A 23,817-nucleotide genomic window follows, 5' to 3' on the forward strand; every position below is an offset into this window, starting at 1 on the left:
AGAGCAAAAAGGGAAAACACTTTGGGGAAAATAACTGGAGGCTAATATTACAATTGCAAAAGTATTTACTATTTCCCAAGCATTAAATATGCATGCCATGGCCACTTTCAAATGGACTTACCATGTTTTTAACTGAGCAATAAGATTGAAAATTATTTCCTTAGTTGGTATCTACATACTCCACCTAACAGATTTCATAAAATAAATATGTTTATATTAGACACATGCTGATTTTGACTTTGAGTATTAATTCAGCAACCTACAACTTCTAAGGCATAAGGGATAATTAAGTTTCTGTCTATATAAAGAAAGGTTTAGATACATATAGATATCTAGATTTCTATCTAGATTTCTATTATGTACAGTTTTTGTTATAATGTCGTCACCCCATCTTTCCAAAAGAGTCCTGCAGTGCTTTTTTTTTTTTCGTGGTACGCGTGCCTCTCACTGCTGTGGCCTCTCCCGTTGTGGAGCACAGGCTCCGGACGTGCAGGCCCAGCAGCCATGGCTCACGGGCCCAGCCGCTCCGCGGCACGTGGGATCCTCCCGGACCGGGGCACGAAGATCTGAGCTTCTATTTTTTTAAGTTTAGGGGGAAGTAGGGTCACTCATTTAGTTTCACAGTAATTTTGGAACCAAATTAAAAATGTCAACGTTGGGACAATGACACGTTTGTTGTTACAAATGTGGATAATGAAATGCCTGTTTTCATTAATCAATTTAATAAGCATCTTAAAGATCAATGTACCCAATACTGGTGAGCCTGAAATCCACTGTCTTAATGAGCCGCTCTTAATAGCCGGGAATTCACAAGGCCAGCAACAAGCCACCAAGGGCCAGAAAGGGGCCTACGCCTCGTGGTTCCATTAATGAACCTGCCCTTAGAAATGTAACTCAAAACACAGAAGAATGATACACGGCGATCATCAACCAAGTTTCCTTTGTCAAAGTAAAATACTGCAAGCAGCAGTAAGATCGCCGTTTTCTAAACGGCATTTGATTTCGATCGACCGAATCCCACCTACGCAGGGGCCTCGCAGAGAAAGCGCACAAGACAGACGTGTACAGACGAGCTCATCTCGGGCCATGGCGTGTCATGGCATCCCTGATGCCCAGATCTGTCTCTTCTGTCGTGCAACTCTTACAGTGACATCATCAAGACGGTGGGATAGGAAGCCCCGGAGACAAAATCGTAGCAACAACCTCAGCCCAGAAAGCCTTTGTGAGAACTCCAGAAGCCACTTAGGAAGTCGCAGGACCAGGCGGGCGCAAAGCCAAGAACAAGTGCGTGGAAGTGGGTGTCATCTACGAGACCCCTCCCCTAAGCCGTCACGCTCAGGACCAGAAGGAAAGGCCCAACCCACAGCTTCTCCTCGGGAGGATGCTGCACACCCACATGGCTGCTTTCGTGGGCTGCGAGGGGCTGGTTTCAGTCTACCTGACTCTCAGCGCTGACGGGGATGGTACACCTTGGATGCCTGGGGGCCGCTGAGAACAAAGGGGACTCGGGAACAGCTCATTGAGGCGCCAGAGACCCTGCAGTGCCGCACATGGACACCAGGGGGAGCAAGAGAGGCCGAGGCAAACTGCTAACGGGAATTACAGAGAGATAAGATCTCCAGAAAAGGGCAGAAAGGCCCTCAGAGCCTCTAGCCAGGCTGACTGGTGAAAGTCTTTCCCTATCCGAAGCCAGTCCTCAATATTGGGGAAAGAAAACGTCTCCAACATATTGGAGCAGGGTCAGCAGACTATGAGCCAGGCCAACTCAGTCCATGGCCCACAGCCAAGGATGGCTTTTACATTTTTGAAGGACTGTAAAATATGCAAGAGGCTGTCCTCAGCCTCAAGGCCTAAAACATTTACTCGCTGGCCTTTTATTTTTTAAAAATTTGCCGACCCGTATATTAAAACTTATTAGCACACAAACTTTCAGGGGCCAAGACAATACCATGTACAGTGCCTTACTTTGTATTCTTAATCTTCAAACTATAAAGATTATTTCAATGTGTTAAACTGTTTTATTTCTAAACATTAATGTTCAACTGTGAAAACACGTTATTTAGCTAATAATTGAACAGTGTACAAATGAATGATTTCCTAACCTATAGAAAATACACGACTAGGTAGATCAGTATACAAGGACATGGAAAAAAACAATCATAATGTATTATTAAGTACAAAAATCAAGTCGTAAAACATTATATCATAATAGGATTCCTATTATGAAAATGTTAAGTCTGTAATATATGATTACAAGAGTTGTAGAACTCTGGATAAATAAACTCCAAACTCTTCACAATACTCACCCCCAGGGGTTGGGAGGCGAACAACTTTTTAAAAAATAAATTTATTTATTTATTTATTCTTGGCTGCGTTGTGGTGCACGGGCTTCTCATTGCGGTGGCTTCTCTTATTGCGGAGCACAGGCTCTAGGCACCCGGGCTTCAGTAGTTGTGACTCGCAGGCTCTAGAGCACAGGCTCAGTAGCTGTGGTGCACGGGCTTAGTTGCTCCACGGCATGTGGGATCTTCCCAGACCAGGGCTCGAAACCGTGTCCCCCGCATTGGCAGGTGGATTCTTAATCACTGCGCCACCAGGTAAGTCCCCCTCATATACAACTTTATGCTTCTTTTTTTTTCTCCAACAAGTGTGAACCACTTCTGAAATTTTTAGGACAACAAAAAATGTCTGAAGAAATGTTATTCCTATTTTAAATATAAACATTATATTCCAGTTTATAAAACTAAGGATAATAAAGACCCTATGGGGACGTGAAAGCAGTGGAGAACTTCACTCCCACCCTAAAAACAAGGAAAAGCCAGATAAATTACAAAATCGTAACTTTTCTTGGACCTAGCTGAGATCACAGAACAACCCAATAACCTGAAATCCAAGGAAAGACGGGCCTCTCCAAGGAGAGACTGGAGGCTTTGTCCCCTGGGGCAGAGCTCAGAGGAAAACTGCAGGCGCTACTAAAGCAGGTGATAAGTCAACCCAAAGCCCAACAAATTGCTGAGTGTGAGCTGGCGGGAGGGCCTAGGCCACCAGGAGGTACAGACAGAGCACAGCTCACACCTGTCCGCCTGCCAGTGCAGGGGACACAGGTTCGAGCCCTGGTCCGGGAAGATCCCATATGCCTCGGAGCAACTAAGCCCGTGTGCCACAACTACTGAGCCTGCACTCTAGAGCCTGTGAGCCACAACTACTGAGCCCACGTGCCACAACTACTGAAGCCCTCGTGCCTACAGCCCATGCTCCACAACAAGAGAAGCCGCCGCAATGAGAAGCCCGCGCACCCCAACAAAGAGTAGCCCCGGCTCGCCACAACTAGAGAAAGCCCGCGCGCAGCAATGAAGACCCAACGCAGCCAAAAAAAAAAGACTAGCATTTTCTAAATTTTACAGGTAAGGTTCAGATGCAAATTCTCACATCCACATGGATAAATATCATTTTTACTTCTAGATCTCGGCTGCTGCCCTGCTTGTGTAAGGTAAGTCCACTTAAAGCTCATACTTAATTCCATGACCATTCCCAGGGCTCCTACCAGCTACCTTGATCTCAGGTCTGAAATTCCAGAGGTAAGATGAAGCCTCTGTACCACAGCTAGTGAGCCTTAATGCTCTGTAACAGCCAATGCATTAGACGGGCTTTTCAGAATAAACTTATTTTTCCAGCACGGTAGATTCTCTTGCCAGGCAAGATTTGATTTCAAAATTGCACTAAGTTCTAGAAATTCAGGTTCCATTCTTGCACGCTCCCACATTTCAGCAGAGTGTTAGGAAACCTTCTGACCCAGGCTCCCGCCCGCTGGGGTTTGGGTAGAAGACAAACTGACCACAAAGAACTACGCTCACATTTCTGGGGCTGTGACCCTCGGGACTCAGTAAATCCCACAACTGGATGGTTTGTGGTGGAAGCATTGTTTGTATTAATTCACGCGCTCTGCCTCCTGACTCTGGACAATTCACTGAAGTAATGATCATTCTCTTTTTATTAAAGAAAAGCCTCCAAGTAGCCTGGATTAATTTCTCTACAATGAGAATTTTTCCTTTTATAATTGGGAAAAAGGGAACCATAAGGAATTGCTAAGAAGGGCTGGGCTGGCAGGAAGCCTCCGGGCACCAGGACGGGGAGCTGCCGCGAGGCTGGCGGGGGCGGATGCAGCCGTGGCCTTGGCCCTTCAGCTTCAAGGTCATTTTTATTTATTTATTTATTTATTTGCGGTACGCGGGCCTCTCACTGCTGTGGCCTCTCCCGTTGCGGAGCACAGGCTCCGGGCGCGCAGGCTCAGCGGCCATGGCTCACGGGCCCAGCCACTCTGCGGCATGTGGGATCCTCGCGGACCGGGGCACGAACCCATGTCCCCTGCATCGGCAGGCAGACTCTTAACCACTGCGCCACCAGGGAAGCCCCGAGGTCATTTTTAGATGGAAGGTTCTCTCAGGTTAGATATCACATGATAAACATAACAGTTTTTTTTTTAAGTCCAAAAATTATACTTCTATCTGATAGAGACAGGAAGGCAAGAAAGGTTGTAAAGTCCTAAAGAAAAACCGTGAGGCAAAATTCTATTTACAGTATAATGTTAAGTATGTTAGAGAAAGAGAGAAAATAGACAGAAGAAATGGAAAGAAATACAAATACAGGAAAGTACTAAAACATTTTTGGAATAATGGACCCGAGTAGGATTCTCCCAAACTTTCTTTATTCTTTAAAATAAATGTTTAGAAACCTAATATAACTTAACAAACACATGGTATCACATCAGGCAGGTTTTGATCGGGGCGGATTTATTTTCTCATTTGTTTGGAAAACATAAGGTGAAATTAAGATGCATTAGTTGCGGGTTTCCCTGGTGGCGCAGTGGTTAAGAATCCGCCTGCCAATGCAGGGGACACGGGTTCGATCCCTGGTCCGGGAAGATCCCACATTCCGCGGAGCAACTAAGCCTGTGCACCACAACTACTGAGCCTGCGCTCTAGAGCCCGCGAGCCACAACTACGGAGCCCACGAGCCACAACTATGGAAGCCCACACACCTAGAGCCCATGCTCTGCAACAAGAGAAGCCACTGCAATGAGAAGCCCACCCACCACAACGAAGAGTAGCCCCTGCTCACCGCAACTAGAGAAAAGCCCACGAGTAGCAACCAAGACCCAATGCAGCCAAAAATAAATTAATTAATTTAAAAAAAAAGAAAAGCGGCTCAAGTCACTTAGTGAAGACAGACGCCAAGTCAGACACCGTTAAGAGTCTGAACAAGTGTTCTGTGGTCACATGTTCACATGTCAGGTCATCATACGTGTCATTATAAACTTTCATTTCCATCGCGGAAATATTATATATCAAATTGACCCCAAAAAGGAATTTATTGATGTTCTCATTGGAGGCAACGGAGCCTGGCCTTGCATTAGGGTCACTTGATGTGACCACGATGACCCAGGCATGGGTGTCCCACCCTCGCCGGACCAGGACAAGGGGTCGGGTCAGGAAGCCGGAGAAAGGCCCTCACAGCTGCTCAGTACAGGGCGGGCGGCTCGAGGTCTGCTCTGGAGCCCTCGGTCCCCTGTCCCCTCGCCCCTGCAGGGGGTCTCTTCTGGCACCACGAGCTGCACGACCTACATCCCCCTCCTCCAGCAGGGTCGCAGAAGAGAAGACACTTCCCTTAAAAACGAGCTAACCACGTGAAGACCCTCCTCTGCGGGGACCGTGCTGGGAGGACCCCTGGGCGCTCAGGGCCACGTCAGGAAGGCTAAGCAGTAACGCCGGGGCCCCTCAGAGCCCTCGGTGTCACGAGATCCGGGTGGAAAGACCAGGAGGAGATGGGGAGCTTTGCTGTGTGAACTGGAGGAGCGTCAGGCCCTCGGCCTCTGGACCAGGAAACACGCTCGGGCCCCGGGTTTGCTCCCACATTCTCAGCTCAACCATCGTCACAGAGCAGACGAAACATCAGCACTGACTGGACAGACAGTGAGGGGCTCCGGAGCGAAGCCCGCGTCAACCCTGGGCAGTAAGTGTCACATTTCAGAAGCCGGGGTGACACCGGGGTCTCAGTGGGGCAGAAGCTGCTTGTGGGCCCAGGTGGGCTGGACCCTGTGAGGGCACCTCCCGCTCGGCCTGGAGCATCCTCGGCGGTGGGAACAGGGCCCCCAGAGCGCCTGCTTTTGCTGAGTGACGTTGTTGGAAAAACTAAATGCAAATGCCACAAGAAACGAAAGGGTTTCTTTTGGGTGATTTCTTTCAGCTTTTACACAATTGCATATGAGAACATGAACATAATCTCTCATTCAATTAGAAGAAGAACAAAATAACAGTGTCAGCTGTCCAGAAAATGTATTTTTGCTCAACGTTCTAACACCCCTGAAAGATAACACTATCCCAGGGGTTTGACGGGAGCCCATGTACCAGACGGTTAAAGACAGTGTTTCCTGTCACGTGAACGGCATCCTGACCTGCAGGTACACGATGCCCACGCCTTCGACTGCCTTTGACCCAAGGAGCTGGAAGGCTAGCTGTTCCAACCCCGGCGGGCAGGTGTCCCCACTCACCTGGACGTGCAGGGCGCCCTCTACCGCCTCCCGGATGTCGGAACAACTGCTGATGAGTGACAGCTGCTCCTCGGCGCCCAGCGAGCCTTTCAGGGAGCCCGACTGCTCCAGCAACTTCATCTCTTTTCTGGAAAGCAGTGCAGAGTGAGCCGTGAGTATTCGGAAACAATTCAAAATCAAACAGAGGTCTATGTTACTCATCAGCAGGGAAATGCAAATCAAAACCACGGGACGCCCATTAGGATGGTGACGGGGAACAGAAGAGAGAAGAAACCAAGCGCTTGCGGGGATGTGGAGAAACAACCCTGTGCACTGCCGGCTGGAATGCAAAAGCTGCAGCCAGGGGGGCAGATGTTGGGTGGTTTCTCAACAAGTTAAAAATAGGCCTATCATGAACTGGTGACTCCACTTTTGGGTGTATACCCCCAAAAGCTAAAAGCTGGGACTCAAACACATATTTGTACCCCAGTGTCCATACCAGCATTGCTCAGTGGCCAAAAGAGGGGAACAACCCAATGTCCACAGACGGATGAATGGATACACAACCACACAATGGAATGTTATTCAGCCTTAAGAGGGAAGGAAACCCTGACACAGGCTACACTGAAACGCAGCAGGACGCTATGTCCTCAGCCTGCCTTTTGTCTGTGGAAAAACTTTAGCCAAAGAATAAGTTTAATCAGAGAAGTGAGAAAATGCAGAAACAAAGGAAAACAGTCAAAGGAGACCAAAAAATAATAGTTTAGTCATTAAGCATAGTCAAGGACCTTTAGTTCCCCCTTAAGGGATAGAGATAATACTCTGAGCCGTATCCTGTGAGCTGTCTTGCAGATACTGAAACCCTCACCGGGTGAAAGAAGTTAACTCCATGATGACCAGACTGTAGCCATGACAGAAGCTGCCACAATTCCGAGAACTGGCCTCAAAGAGATGGAAGCAAACCGAATGTGGAACTGAAGGTTAACTGTACCTAAAACAATCAAGATGACGTCGGTCAGATCAGCGATGACCAATTTCATGGTGACTGTCAGAGCTGCCTGTGCTGTTTCTGCCGGTGGAATAAAAGCTGTCTGGAAAAGCTCCTGCCCCCTGGTTGTCAGCGGGGGGAGTCGGCCTTTGGACAGGCGTCCGTCTCCCTCCGCCCCCACCCCGGCTGCTGGCCTGCAAAATAAAGCAAACCTTCCTTTCCACCAGCCTGGCCTCTTTATTGGCTTTTGAGTGGCGAGTGGCCGGACCCCACTTCCGGTTACAACACCATGGATGAACCTTGAGGACATTATGCTCAGTGAAACAGCCAGCCACAAAAGGACAAGTACTGTACGATTCCACTTGTACGAGGTCCCTAGAATAACCAACTTCACAGAGAGAGAGTGGGGGCTGCCAGGGGCTGGAGTAGGCTGCTGTCTAATGGGGACAGAGTCTCAGTTTGCAAGATGACGATGACAAGAGTGATGGAGACAGATGGCTGTGCAACAGTGTGAATGCGCTTAATATCACTGAACTGGACCAAAAAGTTATTAAGACAATAAATCTTATGTTATATGAATTTTAAAATTAAACTTTTTAAAAAAAAATCTTTAAAGGGTGAAACAAGGCCCATGGTGGGTAAAACCAGAAACCAGTGGCTGTTCAGCCTCAGTGGGCCCCTGGGGACAGGGGCACAAGGAGGCGCCTCGCAACGTGGACCAGGGCTGCGTGGCTGTAACTCACGACACGTTAAATACACAAGGTAAGCACACGCACAAACGTGCACAGGCTTTCCAGAACATTCTCTGGATTTCTCTGCCAGTGACTCAGCCACTTTCACATGGTTTCAGGCCACAGGTTTTATCACTAAGCCGTCGGGGAGTCCTTTGGAGGGAACAAGTTGGGTTGGCGCTCCTGGGTGCAGGGTGTCAGCCAGGGGTCGGGGAGGCCCTGGGTTGGGGCGATGGTTTGAGCGTGGCCAGTTACCTGGAGGGTCTGGGTCTCAGGTCACCAGGCACTGCGGGAACAGGAGACCACGGGAAGGCCGGGCATCATGTGAGTGAGGCCTGGACAGGAGGGACGGCCCTGGGCCAGTGTCCGCAGGGCATCCCTGAGCCGAGGTAACCCATGGGCAGCCCTGCTCGTCCTGTCCTGTCCTGTCCTGACCTGTCCTGCCTTCTCCTGTCCTGTCCTCTCCTGTCCTGTCCTGCTTTGTCCTGTCCTGTCCTGTCCTGCTCTGCCCTGTCCTGTCCTGCCCTGTCCCGGGGAGGCCGGTACTCCTGAGGCACCAGGGCCCACGTGGGTCGGCCAGCTCCCTTGTTCTGTTTTTTTCTTAAAGCTGTGCATTTTGTATTTTGCTTTAGCTACAAATTGAGGAAGAGAAACTTTCTTGCTACTGTTACTGTGAAAAAACGGAAAGATGTGCTGAAATACAGGTTTCTTTATTATTTTACCAAAAAGAAGCTTCAGGCAAAGAGAACAGGTCCACGACGCATCAGGCGGACGCAGCCCCTCCTGCTTCTGGGACGGCTTCGCGAAGAAGCCCTCGCAGGCCATCACCATGCAGGGGACTCAGGCTTCAATTTTTTAAAAGGAGGCAGAATCTGTGAGAGTTTTATCATATAAATGATTTGGAAGAGCTGTGGTATATCAGCCAAAACAAACCAAAAAAGCTAGTTACACGAGTTCCAATATTCTTCATTGAGTGTTTTGGAAGAACTTCTGCCTCGAGCTTTGCAGGGGACGAACATAAATACCTGGAAAAGGTACGACTCTCAGCTGGCTTCTCAGCCTCATACACTCACTACTCGGAGGCCGAGAACGCCCGCTGAGAGGCTGCAGTGCCCCAGCCTGACCTCTAGAGGGCAGCCCAGCACCAGGACTCAAGGCTCCTAACTTCAGCAAAGTTAGGAGAAAAGATGTTAACAATTAACAGTATAGGGTCCAAAATGGGTGATCTTTTTGTATATTTCTGTTTTTGAGATTTTATTTTAAACAGACATTTATTAATTTAAAAAGATAAGAACTTATCAAAGAAATAAAACACAAGTATTTCCCAAACAGCAGAATGTGTTCCCAGGTCAGATCCTAAGCCCTGGTGTAGGGACGGGGGACAGGAGACTGTGGGTTTGGGTTATAAACTCTAGTTAATAGTTGTCTTTATGCATGCATTTCCTTAATAAAATTGTTTAAAATATAACAACCTAGGCACTGAGCTGTTTCAGAGGATTCCTGGTGTCCTGTGCTCTGCACTCCGCCTGTAGCCCTGTCCTCGCTGCCTGCTTCCTGTCTGCGGCCAACTCCACGAGGAGCGTCACTGTCAGCCTGTTATGAAGTGACAAAGGGATTTGGGGCAGGTTTTTCTACTTCCCCCCGCTTCCCTGAGGTCTGAGGCACTGAGGCAGCTGGAGATGGAGAGGATGCAGCGGGAGGGCAGAGCCAGGCAGGACCAAGCTCACGAACGCAAGTCTACTTGGCCTCCGCCAACAAAAATCCTAAATCACAGAGGCACAGGGCAGGGGGCAGCTGGGAAACGAGGGGCCAGGCCAGACGTGTCCCAGGGCCCAGGGATGCTCAAGTGCGTCAAGCTGATGCTCACAAAGGCCCCAGTTACGTCGGGACGACGTGCCGCGGCGCCCACGGCCCCTGCGGTGGAATGCTGTGCGGACGCTTTCTTTTCATTCATTCATCTCATTTTTATCATTTTCAGTGTCTCTGAAGTGGGAAAATACCAAACTTTTTATTAAAAATAGGAGCCACTTGGAGCTTCCCTGGTGGCGCAGTGGTTGAGAGTCCGCCTGCCGATGCAGGGGACACGGGTTCGTGCCCCGGTCCGGGAAGATCCCACATGCCGCGGAGCGGCTGGGCCCGCGAGCCATGGCCACTGAGCCTGCGCGTCCGGAGCCTGTGCTCCGGGACGGGAAAGGCCACGGCGGTGAGAGGCCCGCGTACCTCAAAAAAAAAAAAGAGTTTCAACATTTTATTTTCTACTACAGGATGTTCAGAAGAACTGAATATGGTAAGTGAGGCAAACCGCAAGGGCGGGATAGACGGCAGAAAAGTCTGTGAAAAACACAGCCACAGACTCTAGAAAACGTTCCTATGACTCAGTTAAAACAACTATTGAGCTAGTGCTCAATATGTTCTAGGCTCTGGGGACAAGAATCGCTTTATTTCTGCGCCCATCCTGGCTGGTGTTTGGAGATCAAACACCGAGGGGTGCCGAGAGGAAGGCACAGCTCTGTCCTCACCTGTGTGACAACAAGGACCACAGAACAGGGGCCACAAAAGGATGTTCCTTGGGACTTCCCTGGGGTGGTCCAGTGGGTAAAACTCTGCCCTCCCAATGCAGGGGGCCTGGTTCGATCCCCGGTCAGGGAACTAGATCCCACATGCCGCAACTAAGACCCGATGCAGCCTAAATAAATAAGTATTAAAAAATAATAAGGATGCTCCTTGAGCACAACAACGACCCATCAGCCAATTTAACCCAATCGGGAAGATACACCGTTTATGCTTCTTGACAAAAGGATAAAGTTGGTTCTCCTTAAGCCTCGTGCCTAAGACATGGCCAGGGATACTTCATCTTGGGGTCCTGAACCTCTCAGGACCACAGCCAACACCCAGTGTTGCTGTCGACGTGAGCCGACAGCCATTTCGGCCTGCAGGCTGATGGTTTTCTTACTGAAAGAAGCAGTGACAATTCTTTCCTGGCTGAAAAGATTGTGACACTCAGAACTCATCTTCCTGACCAAAATATTACCAAAAGTAAGGCTTGGATTCGAGGCTCTGAACTTGGTCTCCGGTGCAGGAATGGCACATTTGAAAATCCCCTGATTTAAGAAAGGGGGGCAGGTGGCCTTACGTTAGTCACAATACCTAAAACTGAGTGGTGCCCCACCTAGGAGGGTGACCAGACAGCACTCAAACCCAATTCTCCCGGAGGCTTTTGCCAGCAACAATCTGAGCAGAGGCAGTCACAAGATATCCCGAAATCCCACTTCCTGTCAGAAGTACAACCAGTTCTGCATATTAAAGTGAACTCGACTTACACATATGTGGGTTATGAAAACAAAGCCACTGTATGAGGAAAGATCTGTGTGTACTCAAGTCTTAAGACACATAAGAATTCAGTACACTTGCTTGTTCTATAACAAGGATGCTAATAGTAATTGTTTTGGTTTGGTGTTTTTTGTTTTGTTTCGTTTTTTTTGGTTGAAAAATCTTACAGGCCAATCTAATTGGCCACCAATAATAGTTTAAAGTATTAGATCTTAATTAAGCAAAGTAGTAGGAAAATAGGAAAGCCTTTAATCTGGCCTAAAAAAAAAGCAACAAGAAAACCCTACTTATAATTTCCCCATGTTCTCCCTGATAACTGAAAGGACTTTAAAAGTGGCCAAGATCTTTAATGATACACCTAAAAAATAAGGCCTATTAATACAAATACCCCAAGAAGCAGGACAAAGGACTTTTCAATGAGGAATCATAAGAGTTTGCTCTTGGTTACAGCTGCGCTGGAACTAGGTCTACAAAATAAAACATGAAACGATAACAGAACTGAAAAGCGTAGAGGTCAGTAAACTACAGTCCAGTTCCCATAAGGCCTGAGAGAGAATGATGATTTTTACATTTTTTGTTTTGTTTTGTTTTGTTTTTTGGGGTACGCAGGCCTCTCACTGTTGTGGCCTCTCCCGTTGCGGAGCACAGGCTCCGGACGCGCAGGCTCAGCGGCCATGGCTCACGGGCCCAGCCGCTCCGCGGCATGTGGGATCTTCCCGGATCGGGGCACGAGCCCATGTCCCCTACATCGGCAGGTGGGCTCTCAACCACTGCGCCACCAGGGAAGCCCGATTTTTACATTTTTAAATGGTTGAAACAAACAAACAAACAATACTTTGTGACGTGTGACAATTTTATGGACTCCAAAGCTAGTGCTAACACACTAAGTTTGCTGGGACGCAGGCCTGCCCCTTGTTTGCACACGGACTGGCAGCTTCAGCTCCACAAGGAGGAACTGAAAGGCCTAAAGCTCTACTGTCTGGCCTTTCCGAGCTGGTCTGCAGCCCGCACCGGGCTGGCTCAGGGTCGCCTCTCCAGGCTGGGCTTCCCTCCAACCCTGGGCCTGCTGTTGAGCTAAACTCTCAGCTCCAAACCGCCTCCACCAACACGCTTGCCAGAAAGCCAAGTAAAACCCCAGCTTGTGAGGCCCAGCACGACTGTCACTACCATCCCCATAGGGACTCCCTGTGCCCCGACTCAGACAAACCACTAATGTGGGAACAAAAGATAAATTTATCAAAGTCAGTGTAATTTCACCTACTTAGGAACGCCACAAATTCCTCAAAGTTCTTTAGACTGTATTCCCCTTAATGGTTGTTACACTCACGATAAATTCCTATTGCTCCCTACGTCACCGTGATGAAATAAAATTCGTATTTCAAGGAATTTTATTTATGAATTTATTTACAAATTTAATTTATGAACTTATTTATACATTTAATCTATACATTTATAAACTTCATTTGTAAATTTCAAGGAAAATTTAAACATAAAACTTTTCTCTGCCCAGGGCAGAGAAACCAGGGCAGGGTGCTGGTTCCCCCTCAAGGAATATACATCACAATACCTTGAGTTCTTCTACCGGAACTAAGGCCCCAACCCAGTGGAGGATGGCAATTTCAGGCTGAGCTCAAGATTCCTGGAGCTCCGCCCTTTACTCACCACCAACCAATCAGAAGAAAGTCTGCACACAGTGGGAGACGAGGAAGACTGACCCCCTCTCCCAATGATTCTCCCTTTAATTTCATGGTTGAGGAGAATCTTTGGATTTTTTTTTTTGGAACATGACCCCACCTTCTCCCCAGGTTGCCGGCCTCCTGAATAAAGCAACCTTTCCTTTCCAACCAACAGTGGTCTCTCCAGTAGTGGCTTTTGAGCAGTGAGTTCAATAACAAATATGCATACTTGACATATAACCCTTCATCTTCATCCCAAAAACTTACACAACTGTGCTTTGACCTCTCACAGGAGGAGCAGTCCTCAGACTTTCTGAAAGACTGTTTCCTGGGTTATAATCCTCAGGTTGGCTCAAATAAAATTTTCCACTTCTTTCTTAGATTAACTATCAATATTTTTTCATCCTCCACTAAATTAAATACTAAGTTCTTTGTGCTGCCTTGTTCCTTTGATGTCTTTTAAAAACACTCTAGGGCTTCCCTGGTGGTGCAGTGGTTAGAATCCACCTGCCAATGTAGGGGACATGGGTTCAAGCCCTGGTCTGGGAAGATCCCACATGCCACGGAGCAACTAAGCCCGAGCGCCACAACTACTTCGCCTTTGTGCTTAGAGCCCGTGTTCCACAACAAGAGAAGCCACGGCAATGAAAAGCCCGCGCACCGCAACAAAGAGTGGCCCCCGCTCACCGTAACTAGAGAAAGCCTGCGTGCAGCAACGAAGACCTGATGCGGCCAAAAATAAATAAGCAAGTAAATAAATGTATTTTTTTTAAAAAGGGAAATCTATTTAAAAAAAAAAAAACTCTTACCATATGATCCAGCAATTGTACTCCTTGGTATTTACCCTTAGGAGTTGAAAACATGTCCATACAAAAACCTGCGTGGATGTTCGTTTATAGGAGCTTGGTTCGTAATTGTCAAAATGTGGGAGCGCCCAAGATGTCCTCCGGTAAGTAAATGGATAAATAAACTGCGGTGTATCCCAAAAATGGAGTATTATTCGGTGCTAAAAGGAATGAGTTATGAAAAGACATGGGGAAAACTTAAGTGCATATTATTAAATGAAAGAAGTCCACGTGAACAGGCTACAGACTGTGATTCCAAACTGCTACAGTATAAAGCTCAGTGGCTGACAAGGGCTTGGGAGGAGGGAGCACAGGTGAAATGGAGCAGGACCCTGCGGGGCCCTCCCGGGTACAAAAGCCTTTTTGTGTCCCCTTTTCTTGTTGGCAGGAAAAAGGGTTCAGCTTCATAGACCTTCCCTGAGTTCCAAAGGGCAGCTTCAAACAGTTGCTGATCAGGGAAGGGAGGGGATGCAGAGACCAGGGAGGAGCAGTCAGGAAATAGCGCAGCCTTGGGGCGGGGTCCCTCCTCCTTCCTCCTCAAGGAATACACATCGCAATACCTGTCTGAGCTCTTCTGCAGAACCCAGGTGGAGGATGGTAACTTCAGGCTGAGCACATGATTCCTGAAGCTCCGCCCTCTTACCTCACCACCAACCAATCAGAAGGAAGTCCCACACCCTGAAGCGCTCACCCCAAATTTTGCCTATTAAAGACTTTTCCCTAAAAACCACTGGGGAGTTCGGGTCTTTGGAGCACAAGCCGCCGGTTCTCCTTGCTTGGCCCTGCAGTAAACCTTTCTCTGCTCCATACTCTGCCATTTTGGTTTTTTGGGCCTCACTGTGCATCAGGCACGTGAAGTTTCATTTGATAACACAGGAAACTTTTAGGGCAGTAACTTTTCCTTATGATACTATAATGGTGGATACATGTCCATATGTCTGAACCCACAGAATGTACAGTAAGTCCCTTACATACAAAACGAGTTCCATTCCAAGAGCACGTTCGTAAGTCCAGTTTGTTCGTAAGTCCAACAAAGTTAGCCTAGGTACCCAACTAACACAATCAGCTATATATACCGCTGCGTTTACGCCTGCTTCCGGACATCCTGGGCTTGAAATGAAGATACTGTACTACTGTACTCTAGACAGTACTGTACAGTAAGGTACACAAAAGCACAGTGGCCGTCCACTTGTACAGGATGCACACGCGTGACAGTGTACGCCGGACAGGGGAACTAACTTACGTGGATGGACATGCGAACACGCGTTTGCAACTTGAAGGCTCGTGTGTAGGGGACTTACTATACAACACTAAGAGTGAACTGTGATGTTAACTGTGGTCTTTGGATGATGATGATGTGTCATTGTAGTTGTAACAAATGTACCATCCGGTGAGGGATGTTGACAGTGGGGGCGCTGTGCATGTGTTTGGGGCTGGGGGGGACACAGGAAAGCTCTATACCTCTCCTCAGTTTTGCTGTGAACCTAAAACTGCTCTAAATAAAAAGATCTGTTTTAAAAAAGAGAGGGACTTCCCTGGTGGCGCAGTGGATAAGACTCCGCACTCCCAATGCAGGGGGCCTGGGTTCGATCCCTGGTCAGGGAATTAGATCCCACATGCATGCCACAACTAAGAGTTTGCATGCCACAACTAAGGAGCTGGCGAGCTGCAACTAAGGACCCCTGGAGTTGCAACTAAGGAGCCCGCCTGCCACAACTAAGACCCAGTGCAACCAAATAAATAAATAAATATTTTAAAAATAAATAAATAAAATAAAAAGAGAAAATGTAGGTATTAAAAAGGAGCTGTTTCATTAAAAAAATATTTATCAACTAAAAAAACAAAAGAACTGAAGCCAGCAAAAGGCAGGGTTGTCCTAAGGGTACATGCACGAGGGGCCTGTGTCTGAGACCCCGGGTCAGGAGTGAAGGAGACAAAGTCAGACCCTCAGTCCCCCGACCCAGGAGCATGACTGAGAAAACCCCCAGCGGAGAGTTTGCAGTACACTCCACTAGGTCCAGTGCAGGCCCAGGCTTTCCACAGACTACGGCCAAACTCATTCGAGCTCAGAGGTCACCAAACACACAAGGCAACGAAGGGGAACAGGTTTTTTCACCCCAAAATATGCCACCTTGGCACAAGGACTGTTTTGAGATAAAAGCAATCAAAACCCAGCAGATTCAGGAAAGGCTCTTTCCTTCCCCCTCAACTGCCTACATTTACATTGGAAAGGGGGCCTGGGTCAGAAGAGACAGTTTTACCTGAGAAACCCCTGCACAATAGGGCAGCCTTTGTTATCCCAAGGCCTCCTCTCCTTCCCGGGAAAGGCCTTCCCTCCTCGGTATCCTGACGTCCCGCCCAGGCAGGATTTACAGAAGCCTCAGCTGCCCGGCTAAGCCTGGGGAGTCCTGATGGCTTTGGGGGGCTCCCCTCTGTACATAATTACATCTGGTTTTCTCCTGTTAATCTGCCTTGTATCAGTTTAATTATCAGACCAGCCAAAGAACCTAGAAGGGAAGAAGGGGACACTTTCCCACCCCTACCGTGATAAACCACCGCAAACTTTGTTTTTCTTCTTAGCACCTACTACTGCTGTGATACTGTGACTTACAATAAGAAAGATGTAGCTGGTCTTCACAGAGCTGGCACAGAACTCCTAAAAACTCTTGGAACTTCCTGTGAAAAGAGCAACAAATGTGTCTTTTGTTATGTTAATGCGGTGACGTTTGAAAGCCCCTCAGGACAGGGGCTGGTTGCCTGTGGCACCATCCCAGTAATTACAGCCTTGCCCCTGACCTGGGGGCGGAGAGTGAGTTCAGTCACCAGCGGGCAATGATTTAATGGATTTAATCAACAGTGCCTAAATGATGAAGCCTCCATAAAACCCAAAGACGGGGTTCAGAGAGCCTCCAGGTTGAAGAGGTGGAGATTCAGGGGAGGGTCCCCAGAGGGCAGGAACACTCCCCGCCCCTCCACGTGTCCCCTGCGCCTCTCTTCATCTGGCTGTTGACTTGCAGCCCTAACACCGTAGGTAATAAACCAGAAATCTAGTGAGTAGCTAGTCTCCCGGACCCGTGAGCCGCTCTAGCCACGGTTAGCAAAGCCAAGGAGGGGGCTGTGGGAACCTCTGATCCACAGGGCGGGAGCACAGGTGACAACTGGGCTTAACTGGCGTCTGGATTGAGGGGCTCGCGGGACCGAGTCCCTCACCTGCGGAGCCTGATGGCATCTCAGAAGTGAGCTGAGTCGTAGGACGGGCAACTGGGGTCGGAGAACTGCTTGGTCAGGGAAAACCCACACGTCAGGAGTGGAAACCGGAATCTCAACTATTAAACACGTGGGTCGAGCGATTCTTGTGTAAAGGGCCACATAGGGATATTTCAGGCTTTGTGGCCACATGAGGTCTCTGTTACATACTTTTCTTCTTTTTTATTTTATAATCCTTAAAAGTGTTACATTCAATCCTAGCTCACAGGATACACCAAACACACCGCAGCCCGGATTTGGCCAGCTGCCTGGTTTGCCAGAGCTGACGCTGAGACACCAAGCATGCCAGTGACTCCTTTGGACTGTCCGCCCCCCTCCGCTCCCCTCCCCTCGAGGTTTGGGGTCTTAGTCTATTGTGTTTGCCACTTAATCTTCAGCCTCCGTGCCCAGCACACAGGAGGTGCTCAGTCAGGGTTTTTGAATTCATGAAAGTGGGAATAAGTCAGGAAAGAATGTTTTTACCTCAAACTCCCCAATGGTTTCTGCAGTGGAGGCATGGGGGATCCCCCAGATCTCCCCGAATCCCCTTTACCAGCCCATCCCCCCAGCTTGTGAATTCTTCGTTGCCCCCTCCCTCAGGGCACCACCCTGGACCCAGAAGCCTGGGAGTCACACCCAGGCAGGAGTGTGAAGGCAGCTCCCTAGCCTCCAGGGATGAAAACTCTGCAGAGCACTTTACGCTCCAGGACTCCCACGCAAACTCGCTGAGGCTGGATCTCCTCCCAAAATCTTACCTTTGTCTGCCTTATCCCGACCCCAGTCCCTCACTGGTTTCTCCCAGAAGCACTTTCTTAATAAATCACTGGCCCTGGAATCTTTGTCTCAGGTTCCGATTCTGAGGAACCTGATCTAAGACAACCCCAGGTACTGGAATTATCAGATATATAATATAAAGCAATCATGTATTAAACGCTCAAAGGTTTGAAAAATGGAACCACAAACAATCAGCAAACAATGAGAAACTATTAAAAATGAGCAGGTATATTTGGAAAAGAAGCTAATAGAACTTTTAAAATGGAAATTTAATTACTGAAATAAACTCAGTGGATGGTTTAAATAACAGATTAGACACAGCTAAAACTAGAATCAGTAAACTGGAAGAAAGATCTAAAGAATGTACCCGGAATGTCCTGCAAAGAGAGAGGGAGATGGAAAGTTGAAAGAGACTTTAAAAGATGTGAAGGCTAGAATGAGTTGGTTCCATATACATATAATCAGAATCCCAGAAGGAAAACAGACCCAGCAATCTCACTGTGGACACTCTTGCCCTTAAGCACCCGGAGACATACGAAAGGATAATAATGCAGCACTGTTTACATTAGCCCCCAACTAGAAACAGCTATAACGTTCCTCAGGATAAAATATAAATAAATAACAGCAAAGTCACACAGCAGAATATTATATAGCAATGGACACAGATGTACTACAGCTATAAGCAATGACATGGGTGAATCTCACAAAAATATTTTTATAAAGCACAAAAACAAGCAAAACTAAACTATATATTGTTTAGGGAAACAAATATATGATAAAACTTCTTTTTAGGCAAGGTAATGGTAGATACAAAATAAAGGAAGATGGAGGTCAGATTCAAAAGGTGGACACAGGGTTTTGATAATACTACTCTAGACCTCAAGTTCATGAATGTTTGTTTTACTCCAGTCTTCATAAACTAGTATAAGCGACCTGTTCTTTTGTATATATTTAACATGGAAAGTAATACTTGCAGAATCTCTATAAAACGAACAGTATAGACAAATGCCGAGGATGCCTGTCCTTGGCATGTCAGATAAGCCACGGCTGGACTCTGTGTCCTACTATGTCCTTGAGTGGGTTCCTGACTGTTCACAGACCTAAGTTTTCTCTGAAGCGCAGAGTCCACACAGCTCCAGGGCGTGGGACACAGGAGAGCAGCTCCCTGACTCACTCGGGCTGGAAGCTGAGGGTCTACACTCAGTTCCTCCACGCCCCTCACATGTCTTCACTGCCCTAAGTCCTGTCCTCAAAATCTGAGTCCCTGCTTTGGTGTGAATCCCATTCTCCATCAGCCTGGCCTTCACCCGCTCCAAGGCTGCGACAGCGAAGGAGAGTGAAATCACAGGACTAACAGCCTTGAGGACACGGAAAACAAGACCACCTGAGGCCACGGGCTGCTGGATTCCTCCGCAGGTACAGTGGACTCACCTGATGCTGTCCAGGGCGTATGCTACCTGCCGTTGCTCAATGTCGTACAGTTTCACCTTGAAGCCTGCACTGGCGAACAGCATTGCCCAGCTTCGCCCGATGAGGCCACTGCAGGGAGAGACATTGAGAGGCCGCCCGTTAGCTTGAAAATGGAGCATTTCCATTCCCGGCCCAGGAGGAAAGTTTCAAATTACACGGCACCCCATTCCTAAAATCTTTGATATCTTAAAACTATACATTCTAACAGCGGTATCTACTTAAACTGTTGCTTCCATGCAAGAGCTCCTGAGTCCTCACTCCAGTGCCCGTCCAGACCCCGCGGGGGGCATGGCAGAGACCAAAATTCCAGCAGGGAGGGGGCAGGGAGCCCAGGGGAAAGGCCCCTCTGGGGACCCCCAACTGACCACTGTCAGACAAGTAACTGAATCTGAAGAACAGAGACAGCATTTTCCTTCTCCTCCTCCAATAAATAATTTCTGCTACCACCACCAGCACTTGAGGCAACATAAAAACTGTTCACATCTCGGGACTTCCCTGGTGGTCCAGTGGGTAAGGCTCCGTGCTCCCAATACAGGGGGCCCGGGTTCGATTCCTGGTCAGGGAACTGGATCCCACATGCAGGCCGCAAGAAGTCCGCACGCTGAAACTTAAGATCCCACATGCCACCACTAAGAGCCGGTGCAGCCAAATAAATAAATATATTTTTTAATTTAAAGAAAAGAAATGAATGCAGAGCGCCCAAACCTTGGTTTCTAATATCACCTCCAATGAAGGAAGCGGGCTCAGCGTCCCTCCCCTGAAGCATCCTCACTGAATCTGCACGGATCCACCTGGACCCCCTGACGTCGCCCCGTGGGACTTGAGAGGAAAGGGGAGCCAGTGCAAAGGGGGGCTCAGCTGTTGGCCTGCTGTGATCAGTGAAACCCTCTATCTCTGACCCCGAGTCTCTGTTTCCCCAGCATTCGGGGAACCGTAGCAAAGCGCATCATTTGTTTCCCAGTAGATGGAACAGACGGCCCACAGGCTTCACCATGGTGACTGCGTGAGCAGCTCCGGGGAAGGGGGGCCAGAGCAGTAGCCTGGAGACAGGCTCCAAGGAGGACTCTTCCCATTCCGGCCCCCCAGCCCCCCTCCCCCCAACTCAGCTAATCTACAGTTCAGGTTCAGAAACATTCCCAGCCTCAGAGTGGTTGAGGGGAGGCGCAGAGCAGGCCTCCTCTTGACCAAAATCCTTCCACGGTCCCAGGCGCTCAGCCCCTAATCCAACCAGGCAGCCCGGAGAGGGGCCACTGTCTGGTTTCAAGGTATCTCCGTGAAGCCACTGGTCCCAAATGCCGAGTGCAAACAACGAAAACCATCTCTATGCAACTTTGGAGCAGGGAGCAGCATTACACAGCAGGTTGTACTCCAGATTCTTCCGCACTATGAAATAATGCAAAGTTACATGTTATGTACAAACAAATTTTCTGTTAAACCCTCAGTGCCCTAGACCCGCACTGTCCAATAAAGTGGACCCCAGCCACACGCAGCTATTTAAATTAAGAAGAATTAAATTTGAAAATTCAGTCCATCCACAGTAGAGACCCGTTTCAGAGTACTCGATGGTACATGTGATCACGGCCACCGCCTTGGACAGCAGGGGTGACAGAACATTTCCATCTTTGCAGAGCTGCTCTAGAGCATAGGAGGAAAAAAGAAATCCTGCAGGGCCCAAGCCAGAGTCTGAACGAGATAGTCCTGCATGAGGACATCCTCGTCCACACACACACACACACACACACTCTCTCTCTCTCTCTCCTCTCTCTCTCTCCAAGCTGCAAGGCGCAGGTAAAGGCCAGTACCATTCATGCTGGTCATCCCAGTTGACCCACCAACAACTGGCTGATCGGAACTGGGATGCACTGCAAGTGTAAAAACATACTGGATTTTGAAGACTGCCCCCAAAAAAGGACGTAAACTATTTCATCAATAATCTTTATATCAATTATTCATTGAAACAATAACACTTTGGAAATATTACGTTAAATAAAATATATTACAATTAATTTCACCTGTTTCTTTTTACTTTCTTAATGTAACTACTAGAAAATTTAATTATGCACGTGGCTTGCCTTTGTGGCTTGCATTCTTGGTCTAAGGGGCAGCAGCAACTTAAACGATGTCTAGAACTATAATTCAATCATTTATCCTTGTATTTAGTTTGGCATTGGGTCACCTAGTTCATCCCCAACTATGCTCCCAGGCTGGGCTCACACAGAAGTCAGTCACATGTCAATCTCCCAGAGGTTGTGGTTCCTCGTGGTCGACAAATGCACTGGGAGACAGATCTCATGCTACTGTTCCAACCTTCCCATCAAAGATGTTTCACCACACTCTAGGCCGCCATGATGCTCCTGCTTGAATACTGGCTGCCAGGTAAACTAACTCATCTTCATAACTTTGTTTATGGCTAAAAGAATCAACAGAAGACAAATGTCCAAAAGGAAATAATATTTGTAATAGATAAAGACACAAAAAGTTCTACAAGCTCAAAAGTAAAAGATGAACATGCCAAACAAAAGGGGGGAACCTGAATAAAGTACGTGAACAAACTAACTGGGAAACATACTTTACTGCCTTAGTTCAACGACAGCAGATAAATCCCGATCAGGTGGCAGAGGCGGATCACACTCAGTGCTGGTAAGGAGATGGGGACCCCCCTCCCCAGCTCCCAGGGCTTTTACTTCCAGAATTTATCTTAGGTTAATATAAGCAATGCACACAAATAGCTACTCAAGGTAGAATTTGTACTGGCAAAAAAGTAAAAACTAACCTTCTAATATTCAGAATTGGTTAAATAAATCATATACCGAAAAGGCAAATAGAGCAAATTTTTTTAACCATTGTTGGATACAGAGGTGGGTATGTGGGTATTCTTTTTTCTATATTTCAACTCTTCTGTGTTTGAGAATTTTCATAATAAAAGGGGAGAGGGCTTCCCTGGTGGCGCAGTGGTTGAGAGTCCGTCCGCCTGCGGATGCAGGGGACAGGGGTTCGTGTCCCGGTCCGGGAAGATCCCACATGCCGCGGAGCGGCTGGGTCCGTGAGCCATGGCCGCTGAGCCTGCGCGTCCGGAGCCTGTGCTCCGCAATGGGAGAGGCCACAACAGTGAGAGGCCCGCGTACCACAAAAAAAAAAATAAATAAAATAAATAAATAAAAAATTTAAAAAATAAAATAAAATTTAAAAAAGTTGGGGAGAGATGAGTTGTATTCCATACAACAGGCATTAAAGGCAAAGTCAGTTTACTTTTATTGTCGTGGGTTTCAAGGTCTGTATGGCCTATATTCCCCTAGAGGAGGGGTGGAGAGCAGAAGGCCCACTCCTGGGGGACCCCTCCCCCAGCTGTCAGTCACCGATGACACCACGAAGCGGACACCAGCACCCTGTGCTTGAAGAGGACTGAGCCCCCATCTCCTTAAAGCTGGGCCTAAACTATGGAAACTGTACGTGAGCATCAGGTACTTACTGGGGCTGAAAGATGATAACGCTGGGGACACAGCGGTGGGGGTGGGCAGGCGGGGGCAGGAGGGCGGGCACAGGTGCAGCAGGGAGTCACAGCCAGACCCCAGAGGGAGGGGCAGCATCTGGCTCACCGCTTTCCCACGGCTTTCCGGTCCCCAGCACTACCTTACTTGGGGCCCAAATACAATTAGCTTCCTGGCCTTAGAGCCAGTGACATCTTGCTAACTTTTCCTGAACCCCTACAAGCCTGGGGAATAGAACGGGTCCTTACCGTTATGACTAATGCCTTAAAGCAGGGGTCCCCAACCCCCGGGCCGCTGACCAGTACTGGTCCTCGGCCTTTTAGGAACAGGGCCACACAGCAGGACGTGTGTGGCGGGTGAGCGAGGGAAGCTTCATCTGCCGTCCCCCATCGCTCCCGTTACCGCCTGAACCATTTCCCCTGCGCCCCTGGTCCGTGGAAAAACAGTCTTCCACGAAACCGGTCCCTGGTGCCAAAAAGGTTGGGGACCGCGCCTTAAAGCTTCTAAATTCATAGATCTGAATTGGTATTTCAAAGGCTGCTTATTCAAAGGTAACTTATTCTGTTACACGGCAGCAAAGCAGCCAGGGAGAAAAGTGAAGTAACAAAATTGGTTCAATTCTAATTTTATCATTAACAGCACTTAGCTTTGAACAAGTCCACTCTAGATACTTTTTAAAGTACTTTTCCATTCTACAGTTACTTATTTACTGGCCAAAAGTTGAAGTAAAACCGTCTTAATCT

General features: G+C 48.1%; 1 protein-coding gene across 1 annotated transcript in view; it reads right to left on the reverse strand.

Annotated features, from left to right (window-relative positions):
* The window catches only part of CRYL1 (crystallin lambda 1), a 73,025-nt gene that overhangs the window by 45,202 nt on the left and 4,006 nt on the right, over positions 1-23,817 (reverse strand). The window contains exons 2-3 of the mRNA XM_079902642.1: positions 19,548-19,655; positions 6,548-6,674 (exon numbers count right to left, since the gene is read on the reverse strand). Of these exons, the coding sequence (XP_079758768.1) occupies positions 6,548-6,674; positions 19,548-19,655 (235 nt within the window). The remainder of the gene's footprint in view (positions 1-6,547; positions 6,675-19,547; positions 19,656-23,817) is intronic.

The sequence above is a fragment of the Stenella coeruleoalba genome, assembly GCF_951394435.1.
Source record: "Stenella coeruleoalba genome assembly, chromosome: 18".
NCBI classification, from domain to species: Eukaryota; Metazoa; Chordata; class Mammalia; order Artiodactyla; family Delphinidae; genus Stenella; species Stenella coeruleoalba.